The sequence below is a fragment of the Strix aluco genome, chromosome 4 (genome assembly GCF_031877795.1).
Source record: "Strix aluco isolate bStrAlu1 chromosome 4, bStrAlu1.hap1, whole genome shotgun sequence".
In the NCBI taxonomy this organism is placed as follows: Eukaryota; Metazoa; Chordata; class Aves; order Strigiformes; family Strigidae; genus Strix; species Strix aluco.
This window is the reverse complement of record NC_133934.1, coordinates 9,264,820-9,277,936: the sequence shown is the minus strand read 5'-3', so window position 1 is coordinate 9,277,936 and position 13,117 is coordinate 9,264,820. Positions and strand designations below refer to the sequence as shown.

The 13,117-nt window shown below is 45.6% G+C and overlaps 1 protein-coding gene across 5 annotated transcripts in view; it reads right to left on the bottom strand.

The window, feature by feature from the left end:
* Positions 1-2,190: 2,190 nt before the first annotated feature.
* Positions 2,191-13,117, bottom strand: part of FGFR3 (fibroblast growth factor receptor 3) — a 57,856-nt gene continuing 46,929 nt past the window's right edge. For 3 of the 5 annotated variants that reach the window (XM_074821925.1, XM_074821927.1, XM_074821930.1), the window contains exons 9-17: positions 12,611-12,756; positions 12,398-12,519; positions 11,057-11,167; positions 10,673-10,863; positions 9,215-9,337; positions 7,478-7,548; positions 5,920-6,057; positions 5,360-5,465; positions 2,191-5,274 (exon numbers count right to left, since the gene is read on the bottom strand). In XM_074821925.1, coding sequence (XP_074678026.1) covers positions 5,110-5,274; positions 5,360-5,465; positions 5,920-6,057; positions 7,478-7,548; positions 9,215-9,337; positions 10,673-10,863; positions 11,057-11,167; positions 12,398-12,519; positions 12,611-12,756 — 1,173 coding nt within the window. In that variant the 3' untranslated portion in view covers positions 2,191-5,109. Of the gene's footprint in view, positions 5,275-5,359; positions 5,466-5,919; positions 6,058-7,477; positions 7,549-9,214; positions 9,338-10,672; positions 10,864-11,056; positions 11,168-12,397; positions 12,520-12,610; positions 12,760-13,117 lie in introns of all 5 variants that reach the window. The other 2 variants (XM_074821926.1, XM_074821928.1) reach the window with 1 other exon arrangement.

Genomic DNA, 13,117 nt, shown 5'->3' with positions numbered 1-13,117 from the left:
GAGCTCTGAGGCGTTGAGCAGATCCATCATTCACCGTTTATATTCCTTTTTCATGTCAACAGAACTCATGTCTCCATATTCTGTTTCTGGAGGTTATGTAGCCTCTGGGAGGGATGAACTGGCTTGGAGGAGTCCACCAGCAGGAGACACCTCCTTCAAGAGTTTTAAATGGCACTGGCCACCAGGAAACTTTGCTATTTTAATTCTAGTTGCCATCACTTACTGACACCTGCAGGGCTTCAGCCTTGCCTTCCTTTTGCCAAATCCTCCCTGTCTCACCATGGAGCCATGACCAATGGGCACACATTAAAAAAAAAAAAAAAAAAAAAATCACAATTTTATAATTTGTTTGAATGTTGCTATGAAACAGGTCGTGAGGGCTGGTGCAAGGCCCTATTTGTGTAGTCACCCACTGAGGAAAAAAGACATTTTTTTCTGCTTTGAAAAATATCTCTTTCATGTGGAAAGGGCATATGGTTTGGGTGGAAGGCTGCAGCCACCGAAGGGGAGGATGTGCTGCGGTGGGATGTTCACTCAGTGACCCACCCAGCTGAGCACCTTTGCAAATGTTCCTTAAGATTGTTTTGCACATTGCTCAATGCATATCACACGCTGCAGCCAAATATTCATCCTCAGCTAAGAACTGGCTGCATTGTAGGGCAATTAAAGTAAAATATTCCCCCTCCTCCCTAACCCACAAGCAAACACTGCTGTGGGTGAAGGTCAGCAGAGGAAGGATGACATCATGAAACCCAAGAGGGAAAGCAAACATCACGCCAGCTCCATGAGTGGGTCAGCAACTGTGCCGGGACAGAGACTTGCCTCTTTGAGATTTTGACTTCTGTGCTCTCTATGTGCTTGGAGGACTTGTTTTTGGGCAGCTATAAAACACGGGTATGCTACACACCACTGCTAACTGCCGAATGATCCATCCCTCTCCTGCTTTTCAAGTCCTGGTGGCAAATGGTGCACAACATCCTCACCACCCTGCTACGATGAAGCCATTTGCATGGGAGCCAGCTAAAGCCTGTTTAGCTGCACTTCAACTGCAACCCTGGATGGCCAGGGATCATCCCTTGGCCCACGACGCTCCTGGGGCAGGGTGCAGGGCTGGCCATCAAAGTGTGTCCTTAAAGCATGGAAACAACCCATTCTAGGTAGCAAGACATCTCCTCCCACAATGCAGTGCATCTTAGTAGTGCTAAAAGAATGTTTTTTTCTTACAATGACAAGGAAATGACCTAAAACCCATGTAATTGGGTCTTTTTTTTTTTTTCCCTCAATTCAACTAGGATGCAACAGTGGTGGTGGCAGTCCCAGTGCTGCAGGCATAACCTGCTCAGATGCAGGCCCTCCCGTGCCCATGTCTACAAATGCCTGCTACTGTAGGCAGGTTACGGGTAGGTAGATAAACTTGCATGCAAAAGTTGAGGTGTCTGGGATGCAGTTCAACAGGATCACTTGTAGAACTCCGTTAATACTATATGGAAGTGCTGGTAGGATTGACCCACTCTCTCCCAAGCTGAAACATCCCCCTGCATTGGCTGCTACCAGCAAAGCAAGGATTTACTGAGCTCCCTTGCTCACCCCCACCAAAGCCAAAGCCAAACTTGGGGTCCCCTTGCTCCCTGGGAGATGGGCAGAATGAAGTCCCTCGTGCTCATCCCACTGGGTGCCCGCTCTGGAAACATCCATCTTCCCCCCTTCCGAGTGGTGGGGAAGGTCCTCTTGTGGCCCTTGCATCTCCACCAGCATCTGCAGGGCTGAATGCAACGTCACGAGTGCCACCACGACCACACTGGGAGACGTCCTGGTCTGGATGAAATCCGTAACAGAGGTTTAATGAGCAATTCCTGCCCTTGTGCTACTGCTATATGCTTAATCTGGTATGAGAGCAGGGGTTAAATACCTCTATACCTGCATGCACACAATGGCTTGTGTGGATCTAAATATACCCACTAACAAAGAAATAATACTGTCTTTAAACCAAAATTGTTATAAATTTATTATGAATATAAAACCTGTGCTGGCCAGGACTCACAAAGCAGCACTGTGAAAAATAAACCCTCCTAGCACTACAAATCCCAGAGCCTAGAAGACTTGATTTTGCAAAGGGCTCTCGCAACTGGGAATAAACCCCCAAATTTAACAACATTTTTTTTTTTTTTCCGTAGAAGTAAGTTTGCCATGTTAACAAAAGTAGAATAGTTTTATTTAGTGTTCATCTCACACCTTCGACAGCTGCAGCTGTCAGGCACAGAAATACAGTATTAAAATAAACTGAACAGAGTTGCTCATTGAAAAAATCACGCTATGCAAACCTGTGGATTGTAACATCAACAGTATAAAATGTAACAAAATTGGAATTTTTAATTTTTTTAAGCTTTTCAAGATAATAGTCCAGGCTATAAAACTATATAAGCATTGAATAAGAAATGTTAAAGTCAACAAGTCTACAACAGATACATCTTGTAAAAACTCAATAAATTATATATATATTTATAATATCTAGTAACATTTGAAATCATGCACAGTTTTGTACATTTTCTCTTTTCAGTACAGGAAAACTCAACGCTTCGAGTACTTGGAATGTACACAATTAGCAGACATTTGTAAGAAAATACCAAAAAAATCTTTTTTATTCCAACAAAACAAAACAAAAATCTATAGAAATCTACCTTCTCAAACTTCCATTGAAGTAACCTCAAACTATAAATTATTTATTTTAGGATAAGGATTTTGTGGCTCTAAGAAGAAAAAAAAAATCTTAAAATGAGATGCTGTCATCCTGTTATTCTGAAACATTGATATGTAATATGCACCAGAGAAAAATGGAAAGAAAGAATTTAGGACGCAATTTGCCTTGCCTCTTCGTGGTAGTAAATAAAGTGTTCTGGACAAAAAAAAACCCCACCCACAAAAAACTCCCAGCCCAAATCTCCCCCCTTGTCAGCTTGATCCACGCTAAAATTCCTTAGTTCACTCCTGTGCTTTTAAACAGCTATCTGACATCGAGGAACAAAACAGCACAGCACTTTAAACACAGAAAATCAGGCATCACTGGCATTTTCCAACATGTTAGATGCAAAAGAAATACACAGTCATTGCACCTCTCCTGCAAAGTGTCACTCCTCTTGCTATTTTGCTCACATAGCATTTCTGAAGCCCAAAATACAACGGTACTGGCAAAGGGGGAAAAAAAATATTACCCCGCATCATCCAAAGTCAACATTTTGCTTTGCTGCATACTTGTTATTAAATCGACCACAATGAATACCTTCATTTGAAAATAGAAAAATAAACACCCACGCCCCCTTAATGCACAGTGGTTAAACTGATGGAAGAATTCTTGGCCCTGTTTTTCTGAAATACGTAAAAATCATCTCTCTGCTGCTATTTGTTTGGTTTTAACCACTGCTGATGTATTGAAAAATAAACTTACCTTTGCTCACTGCAATCCAGGATAAACTAATATTTTTTTAATGAATACATATATATATATTTATAACATTAAATGTAATTTGTTAAAGGACTGTACATCTATACATTCTTTCAATATTTCCCATAAACACAAAACAAAAACTTGATTAATATATTTTTTCTCCATTTTTAATAAGTTAAAAAAACCCACCCTTAAGCTCGGTGAAATTTAAAAGTTTACAGTAACGCTACGCTATTTAAACCAATGAACAGATATGTTAATGTCTATAAATAACTTTACAAATATACATGTTAAGGTACAATTTTTAAAACAAAACTGTGAAGATATAAAACAAACAAAAAAAATCTTCTCTTTTGCCCAGATCAGTATATCCTAGATTGCAATGCTCGTATTTTGAGACTCTCTCTCAGTACTGCTTTATGTTGCATTAGTATTATACATTCTTTTTTTTTTTAATATATTTATTTATATATATACAGGATATATTTATAGATATATACACAGATTCTCTGGAATAAACCTTTTTGATATAAGTTAAAGGCTCTTGCCTACAGGTACCCGTAACTTCTTTCTCCGAGTCACTGCACATAGATGGGGCCAAACCGCTGGCGTCGAGGGGGGGATGGAGGAGTTGCTCCCCTCCCACTCACCCTTGGCAAGCAAAACTATGCAAACCCCAAAAAGTGAGATTTTCTTCCCCAAAACAGCTGTTCCCAAAGGTCGGGATGTGGCTTGAGATGCTGCGTGGGCACCCAGGACCCAGGTCTCCCGCTGCTCTTGGATGGGTGACGCTCTCCTCCCCGGGGACCCCCACGGCCACCACCAGGTCTCTGCCCGTCCCTGGGGTCTGCTCCCGCCTTGACACGGTCCCATCGCTCCCAGCCCAGTGCAAGGGCCGGCGGCCGCCGAGCCCGGCCAAAGCGCTGCCATTTCAGATGACTTGACTGTCTATTTTTATCAATTTTTTTTTTTCCTTTCTCCATGACAATTTGCATTTTACTTAATTTTTTATCTTCTTCCAAAAAGGATTCCTTCTATGTAGCTGGGTAGTACGATCATGAAGCTATAAAAACGACGACAACAAAAATATAGATATTTTTATAAATATATGAATCCCTGCAGGCAACGTGGCTTTTCAGCTCCACCAAAAAGGTTCATGTACAGATTGCATAAGCAAAGAATTTCTACATTCTTTACACTTTTTTGTTTGTGTTTTTTTTTGTAAAAAAGTAAGATTTTTTTTCCTCTTCTTCGTATTGCAGGCACAGAACGGCTACTCTGGCACTCGAAACGCAAGCGCGGAGGCTGGGAGGTCAGCACCTCCCAGGTTCAACATTCTGCTTAGTGAAAAAAAGACCCCAAAAAATGAAAAATAAACCAAAAAAAATCATAATGATAAATCATCTTGGCAAGAGATTAGTTCCTTCAGGCCAAACAGTGCTACTTGACTTTTTATACAGCAAACGGGAAAAAAAATAACAAAAAAAAAAAAAGTATTTTTTTTTTTTACCCTGAACAGCTTGACAACAACACAAATCTCTGGGCACCACCACGCAGTTCCACTGGAAGATCCTTCACTACGGTTTCGTCCTCGGCGCCCCACATTCACACCTCTGTGGGCATGCTGCCCGCCCATCCATCTGTTTGTCTGTCCACCCGGGGGGTCCTCACGTCCGGATGACACCGTTGCAGGGGGGGTGCTTGGGCAGGCAGGGCTCATCGGGCAGCAGGTCATGTGCAAAGACCGAGTCGTCCCCTGAGGAGCAGGTGCTGTGGGTGTCCTGGCCGGCCGGTGAGTACTGCTCGAAGGGCACCGAGAGGTCCAGGTACTCCTGCCAGGGCGACAGACCCATCAATGCTGGGTGCCCCCCACAGGGACCGAGCGACCCCTCCCCATGCCCATGTCACCACACTCACGTCGGTGGACGTCACGGTGAGGACCCTGTCCAGGTCTTCCACCAGCTGCTTGAAGGTGGGCCGCTGCGAGGGGACGGCGTGCCAGCACTCCCGCATGATCATGTACCTGCATGAGGAGAGAGGGGACTGTCACCCATGGTGGGACTAAGTGGCGCCTGCCTGCCTGCCCACCCATCCCCAAATTGCCTAGAGAACAGCTATGGCCAACGCAACTTCAGCCACGGTGGCCCTGGCCTGTGGCCAGCTGGGGGGAGGAGGAGGAGGGTTTTGTGGAGCCATGCTCCTTGTTACTGATCATCTCATGCGTGTCCACACTCTCAAAGCAGGAGGAGGACCTGTCCTAACGATGACCCACCAGAGCTACACCCCCAACCGAGGGCAGGTGCGTTAAGTCGTGGGCTGAGCTGAAATGAGTTGGGGTGGGTTAGCCTACCTGGAGATGGCCCACACAGTCTCTCAGTGGGATGCCCCAACAGCCCAAACCACTACCTGGAGTGGTATTTGGCTGCAGAGGGAAGGAGCAGCAGGGCGAGGTTGTCACCCCACCCCCACATACTCACAGATCATGGGTGCAGTTTGCGGGTTTGTCCATCCGATGGCCTTCCTTCAAGAGTTTGAAGAGTTCCTCAACGGGAATTCCTGGGTACGGAGACCCTCCCAAAGTGAAGATCTCCCATAGTAGCACTCCAAAAGACCAGCTGGAAACCAAAGAAAGATCTTTAAAATTCAATGAGTTTTTTTCCAAGCCCCCCCTTATATCCCCTCCCCCCAGCTTGGCTTTATTTCTGTGCAGCCATGCATAGCTAACAAAGTCATCAATAGCATGACTAATTGCCTAGGCCATTTTTACTAGTTACTTGGAGATCTCTGCTGATCCAACTCAATAGCAAAGAAATCCCAGGCACCAAGTCTGAAATTGAAATGAGCATTTAATCAGATAGGTGACAGCCCATCTATCACCCCCAGCTCTTTGTTAGGTCTTCCACCAGCTCCACTGAATGGAACAAATCAAATTATTCATGCACAGCTTCACTGAATTGCAGGCTTGGAACCACAGGCCACTAATTGTGCAAGCTGATACCAAAACTTGCTTGTTACAACACTCATTTCACTGGCCAAGCTCGGAGAAAAATACCCCAACAAAAATCAGCGGAGCACTACTGTTACACACTCCAGTCCCGCAGCTGTGCTCTGGTTAAAAGTCCTCTTTTTCAAAAATATCTTTTGCCTTCTTCATTTTCTTTTGAAAAACAGAGATTATCTGTCTCTGTTTCTCTTTCACGCATGCTCGCTTTCCCGGTCTCTAGCTTTGATTTATCTGTCATGCCTGCTGCAGCATTACCTAAGCATGGAAACTATGATTTAAGATCAATAAAAGCCAAAGTATGTGAAAAATACAGAAATAGAAAGATTCATTTGTCCAATTGCAAGCGATGAGCCTTGAGGAGCAGGCAGGCTGGCTGCTGAATTATTGTAAAAATGCCATTATCAACCAAATACTGAAATAAAAAAGCCAGTGTGCATGCTGAGCTACATCAGCCTTGCGAAGTTCAGGCATGATACAGATTTATATGTAACGTGGGCTCTGCTGTTTGCTTACCATGCAGAGGTACCAAAATGGACAAGACAGGATTAGGAAAAATAAAGGCAAATAAATGAAGTGGCCAAATTAATTCAAGAATATATTTGTGGAATATTCTCTGATCGACTCTACCAACAGCGGAAGAATATTTCAAGCTCATCCCATGCACTCCACTGAAGCGTAACTGTCTGGGGCAAAGCATGGAGGAAGCCAAGGGTAATTTTTTTTGCATGAATTTTTTTGACTTCAGGATTAATCTTCTCATCTATAACCTGGACAATAAATACTTGCACGCCTTCCAGTAATTTCTCAGCAGCTCACTAGACATCCTCGGATGAAAGCAGTTAAATAACGGTTAAAATAAAGCCACGTGTGCAAAGCTGCAGCTTGGAATAGATTCATTTGCTTTTGCATCCCCGGGCGCCCCAGCGGTGAATGAGCCCTGCTTGTGCTCAGCAATACATTTGCCTTTAAGATACTATAGGTGTTGATTTCCCTGTCATTTTACTTTTTTAAAAAAGTGTGGGTATGCTTACACATCGCTCTGGTGAGTATAGACCCGGTCAAACAAGGCTTCTGGAGCCATCCATTTCACAGGCAGCCGACCCTGTAATTAGGAAGACAATGGGAACATCCCATCAGCATATTCCCCCAGCCACAACGGCACCATCTGAATCTTCTTTTCTAATCCAGTTTGAAACATTTTCATTAACAACCACATCTGCCTTCCCAGTCACTGGGCAAAGCAGTAGTGGCCACATATAAACAGATTAGAGCATTTGATCCCTGGATCTTCGCTGACAAGCTTTGCAGTAAATGCTCTCTGTAGAGGACTGTATTTCACTGCCAAGGCAGGTTTAACGTATCAGCGCATCTAAATCTTTGCATGGGAACAGCATCCATTGCTCACAAACGCAGCGAGCTCTGCAGCAGAGCACGGGACAACACTTTCTGTCTCTGGTTGGAAGAAGCAGTTTGACTCCAAGTCCAAACCCGGTTTACACTGAACTTGAAGGGAAACTTTCAAGAGTGAAGGCAAGGGCCAGATCCTCTAAAAAACAAATCCTGATCCTGCTGGAGGCTAAAGGAGGAAGCCTGATTGCAGGTTTCCAGAGGAACATCCTACATTAGGGTCACAAACGTGGGCTGTCACATATGAGAAATATAAGATTAGAAAGACTAATCATAATTCTTTTGGGCTTAGTTTGGCCCCTGGAGGGAGGGAGAAAGGACTGTTTTGTGTTTGAGGCATAATATGGCTATGGGAGGGCTTTGTCGTCTTCTGACCCACTGTCTCACTGGAGGAGACAACCAGAGATGGGACACAGGCAGGATGCACAAATGGGATTACGCTCTCAGCTGTCCAATGCAGCCCAAACAGGGAAAGTCTATCTGATGTACAATTAAAATTCCTAGTAATATTTATTAATTTATGATTAAGAAATCCTGGCAATTAAGAGAGATTTCTGATATGAAATTGGAAAGGATCACTATGATCATGGTAGGCTTTGTAGGACTGCCTGGACATTTGACCCCTTGCAATTGCAAGAGCCTCAGGTTCTCCCATAACCTCAACCTCTTCCACTGCCACCTTCACACCATGTTGTATAGTTGTGGCTTTTGCTTTTTTGCTGAAGAGCACTTGTGACGTGCTTTGTTCTCTGCAGCATCACAGTGATGGGGAGGATGTCTCATGGACTGCTCAGAGCTCAACATCTGCTGCAGGGCTTTGAACCATGACACAGGTTGTCTCTCTAGCCATTAGTTCCTAAATAAATCTGTACAGAAAATATAAAGGGCTCCCGGACTCAGCCCTTGGCTGGGACCATCTTCTCACCCTTGGCAGAGGAGTCAAGGAGCTCAGTTGTAAAAAAGGTAGCTCCAGGAATACAAAAAGTGACATTCCTCTGTCAAGGGTGGGACCAAAGGTTGGCTCCTTGGGAACTTTATGAACGGTAGTGCAGCAGATTGGAAAGGGCTCCATTCCCCTTTGGTAAAACCTTTGGTTTCTCTTAGTCTAAAGCCTCCTGGCCAGAGCTGACACCTCACAACCAGCTGCTAGCAGCAGCAGCATCTGTCAGGAAGAAAACAGATGGTGGGTAGACTCCTGGGACCACACTATCTACAGTCCCTCACTAGCTGAGGCCACTGGCAGATTTCTTCTTCCTAAGCCCCTCTAGAAAGGGAGATGTGGGACAAGGGTCACTTATGCAGGGGTGGCTGAATTCCCTGCCAGAAGGAGAACTGCATGTGCTTGGCAGCTCTATACTTACATTGGTGGTTTTCTTGTAGTAGTCGATGTTGTGAACATCTCTGGCGAGGCCAAAATCAGCTATTTTCATCACATTGTCTTCAGTGACTAACACGTTCCTGGCTGCCAAGTCGCGATGAATGCACTGTGAAAGGTGAGCAAGTCAATAAATAAGGGCTTGTTAGCTGCTCGCGCCTGGAACCAACAGCACCGTGCGGTTTATGAGCTGCTGTTTCATTGACTCCCAAGCTAATAAAGCTGCGGGCACTGCTTAACTCCTCGCTTTCTGTGTCACTGCCCCATGATGCATGCTTGGTGGGAGCCACCTCTTAGCAACACCAAATCATCAGCCTCAGCGCTGACACAGCCACGTGTCTTTTCTCTCCAAAAGGGATGCACAGATGAGAAAGCTAACACTCCTCTTCTGTGGGTGCCTACTGGGATGTGAAGCTGTCTTTCTGCCCTGCTTCCTCCAGGAAGAGTAGTGCAGGCTGAAGTTTGAAGGAGAAAAATCCTCAAATTAAGACATTCCCAATACATCCAAAGTACATCATAGCTGTTAGCTGAGAAAGAAGCTAAATTAGCCTGCACTGTGCAGAAGGGGAGTTTAAAGCCACCATGAACTGTCTGCCCTGAACTGCAGTCACAGGATGAACACATCTGACATCTGAAGCTGAACTTCCTCTTGCCATAGAGCTCCCTGCCCGCAAAAAGAGGTCACACCAGCTGGGGCACAGCTTCGTGAACCCAAAGCCTGAGTCTCCACTTGCTGATGGCATGGTAAATCAGGACTCAACCCAGGGTATGATGTAAGGAAACGCAGCAGCCGTCTCAGTGCCAGCAAAGTGGTCCCCAGGGAGCATCCTGGGCACGGTCATTCATTGAGCCAAATCCACTGCCAGCGCTGCTCCCACCAAGCCTACGTGTGCTGGTCACAGCCACGAACATGTGTGCTACACCCAGGATCTCAGCTTCCTTGTGGGTGCTCTCCATCTTTACCAATCTCAGAGGGGAGATGGCGGAGACAGAGGTGCACTCAGCTTCTGACTGTTGTCCAACGTAACGTCTCCCAGAGCGGAAGCTCACAACCTGGCGTGACGCTCCCCCAACCACTGCTGCCCAAGCCTCAGGATCGTACATCTGAAAGCCAGTTACCTCTGTGAGTGGTAGAGGTTGAATCAGTGAGGACAGGCACCAAGGTCTGGGTTGCTTGTGCTTTTATACGCATTGTGAGGATGCTAACGGGCCTGCAGGCGACAGCTGCACAGTTCATGGATGCAACCAGCATACAGAAACTTTGGCATAAGAATGAAGCCTCCAGCAAAAAACCCAAGACACTTCATATGGAAAAATCTGTTCTCTAAAGGGAGAAGCCTGCAATCCTTTGCCTGAGGTTGTCCTACACACACACAGAGCACTACATGCCTTTGAACACGTGGGTCTGACTGACGCTTCTACCAAATGAGGTTTCTCAACTCACTTTCTGAGATGCCAAGTACTCCATGCCCCGGGCCACCTGGTAGGCACAGGAAACCAGGTCTTTAAAGGTCAACTGCTCCTCGGGCAGCTTGCAGGTGTCGAAGGAATAGTCCATGCCAGGTGGGCGACGTGCCCTGAGGTATTCCCGCAAGTTCCCTTTTGACGCATATTCCACCAACACGTAGAGTGGTCCTGCAAGCAAGAGCACATCAGCATCCAGTGGAGGAACAGATAACCACCGAAATTTCATCTGGGACATTTTGGGCAGCCAGTGAGTAACTACAGAGTAGGGACAGTCACACTTGAGCCTCTCACGGCCCTGCAGTGGACAGTCACACTTGAGCCTCTCACGGCCCTGCAGTCACAGGGCTGCTTTGCCACTTACCATCCTGTGTGCAGGCACCGAGGAGGTTAATAATGTTTTTATGCTTCCCAATCATTTTCATCATTTCCATCTCAGAGACCAGGTCGGAAAGGTCCTTGTCTGTGGCATCATCTGGAGAAAGCAAGAGAGGAAAGCAAAAAAATGTCAGGAAAAAATTAAGTGTTTTGTGAAGTAGTTAATACAACTGCTGTGTAGCCATGCGGGGCTTGGATAGGGAAACAGTACTCAAAATATGGCAGTGTTTGTTTTTATTCTACTTTGGGAAGAAGAATCAAAATAAAACCAAAAAAACCTATCATCTCAAAACAAAGAGAGTATTTGTTCAAGAAGAAAAAACAAATAGATGGAGAGAAATGTTCATATGGAAATCAATAAAACCATTCCTCTTCTGTTTCATCCTGGTAAGTGTTAAAGAAAAAAAGTCAGTTTTGGTACCAAGCACCATTTTCCATTTCTGATTGTTTTCCTCCCTCATCTCCAGGGCCAAAGAGTTAAGGATGGGGGAAAGTCAAAGCTGGGAGAGAGACGTAGAGGAAGGAATGTATTTTTTGCATGGAAAGCTTTCTAAAAAAGTAGAAAAATGGGGGAAAATCTCCCCAGATGAATGTTTTGGTTTGGAAAGATGGAAATGTTCCTGCTTCCAAAAACAACTTCAGAAGGGACTGAAGGAAACGTACATTAAACAAATCCTTTTCTGATAAGAAATATTATTTTTTTAAAGATGTCACTCCAAGCAACCTCAGCCCTGGGCTGCTCACTGTTGGAGCATCTGCCCTCTTGCTCCAGCTGAACTCTTCAGAGTGATTTTTACTGTGTTGTCTGTGGTTACTGTGCACAGGGGAAGGATGGAAAACAGAGACTCATCTGGAGGTGCCCACTGACTCCCCCGTATTTGGCCTCCCTTTAACCTCTCAGGAGTTTGGGATCAAGTTTCTTCAACAAAGAAACTCCTCAAGGAGTTTGTCAACTGAATTTCTGTGAACTCCGCCTGAGCTTGTTGCATAAGCTTTTGCTAGAACAGGCAGCGCTGGTTATGGGAGGAGTGAAGGCTGATTCATGGAGCTAGCTAGAAGTGAAGGGGGTTCCCCTTCTTCTCAGGGATGCTACTACCCCTTGCCAGAGAACTGGGTTAATTCCCAGTCCCTCTTCCTGATGGGATTTGCACTTTTACATACTCTCCAAGGAGACAGCCCTCACCCCCAGGCTATGTGGGTGAAGGGGAAGAAAGGCTGGTTTTGGTTTCTTCTATTGTATGTGTTTATATAGAAGACTTAAAAGAGGGGGGAACAAGAGGGAAGCCCAGTGCAATATGCTGTTCTGCCCTCTGTGGACTCCCCATACCTTTTAACATCTTGACAGCAACTGTGATAGCCTTGTTTGGTTTGTCCTTATCAATCCCAATCGCTTCTGCCATCACCACTTGGCCAAAACACCCCTCGCCAAGCGGCTTCCCCAAGGTCAGGCTGGAAGGAGGAACAAGCAGGCACGTTAGTGGGTACCAGGGTGGTGTCATTCCCGGCAGGCACAGGGACCCCACCTTGTGGGTTGACTGACCGAGAGCGTGCCAATTCCCACTTGGGATCAGGAGGTAGTTCCAGCTCGGAGACATTGGCCAGCATTGGCCCATCGCTAGAGGAGAGTCGCGTGATCCGGACCAGGGGCGTGTTGGAATTCATGGAAGAGTTGGACTCCAACGACACCTGCTTGGGTAGAGCAAATGAAGTGTTATTGCCAACTGTATTCCTAGGGAAGGCAGTGCCCAAGATGGACCACTGAGAGGGTTTGAGCAATCTTTGTCCACTGACACCTTTCTGGTAATTTCTAAACTGCAAATCCCTCCCCCTCCACCTCTCCCCTCATCCTTGCACAAATGCACTGATCTAGGTACCTGTGGTCAGGTTTTTAGCTGGTGGAAAGGAGGGACTGGTCAGCCAGTGCTCTCCAGCAGGCAGGAGGTATTTGTTCTATCTCCATAGCACATACAGGCTATGACTTCTGAGTGACTTCTCCTGTTCTGGAACTGTAAATGCCCACCATGAGCTTGCAGACAAAGCTGTGAAA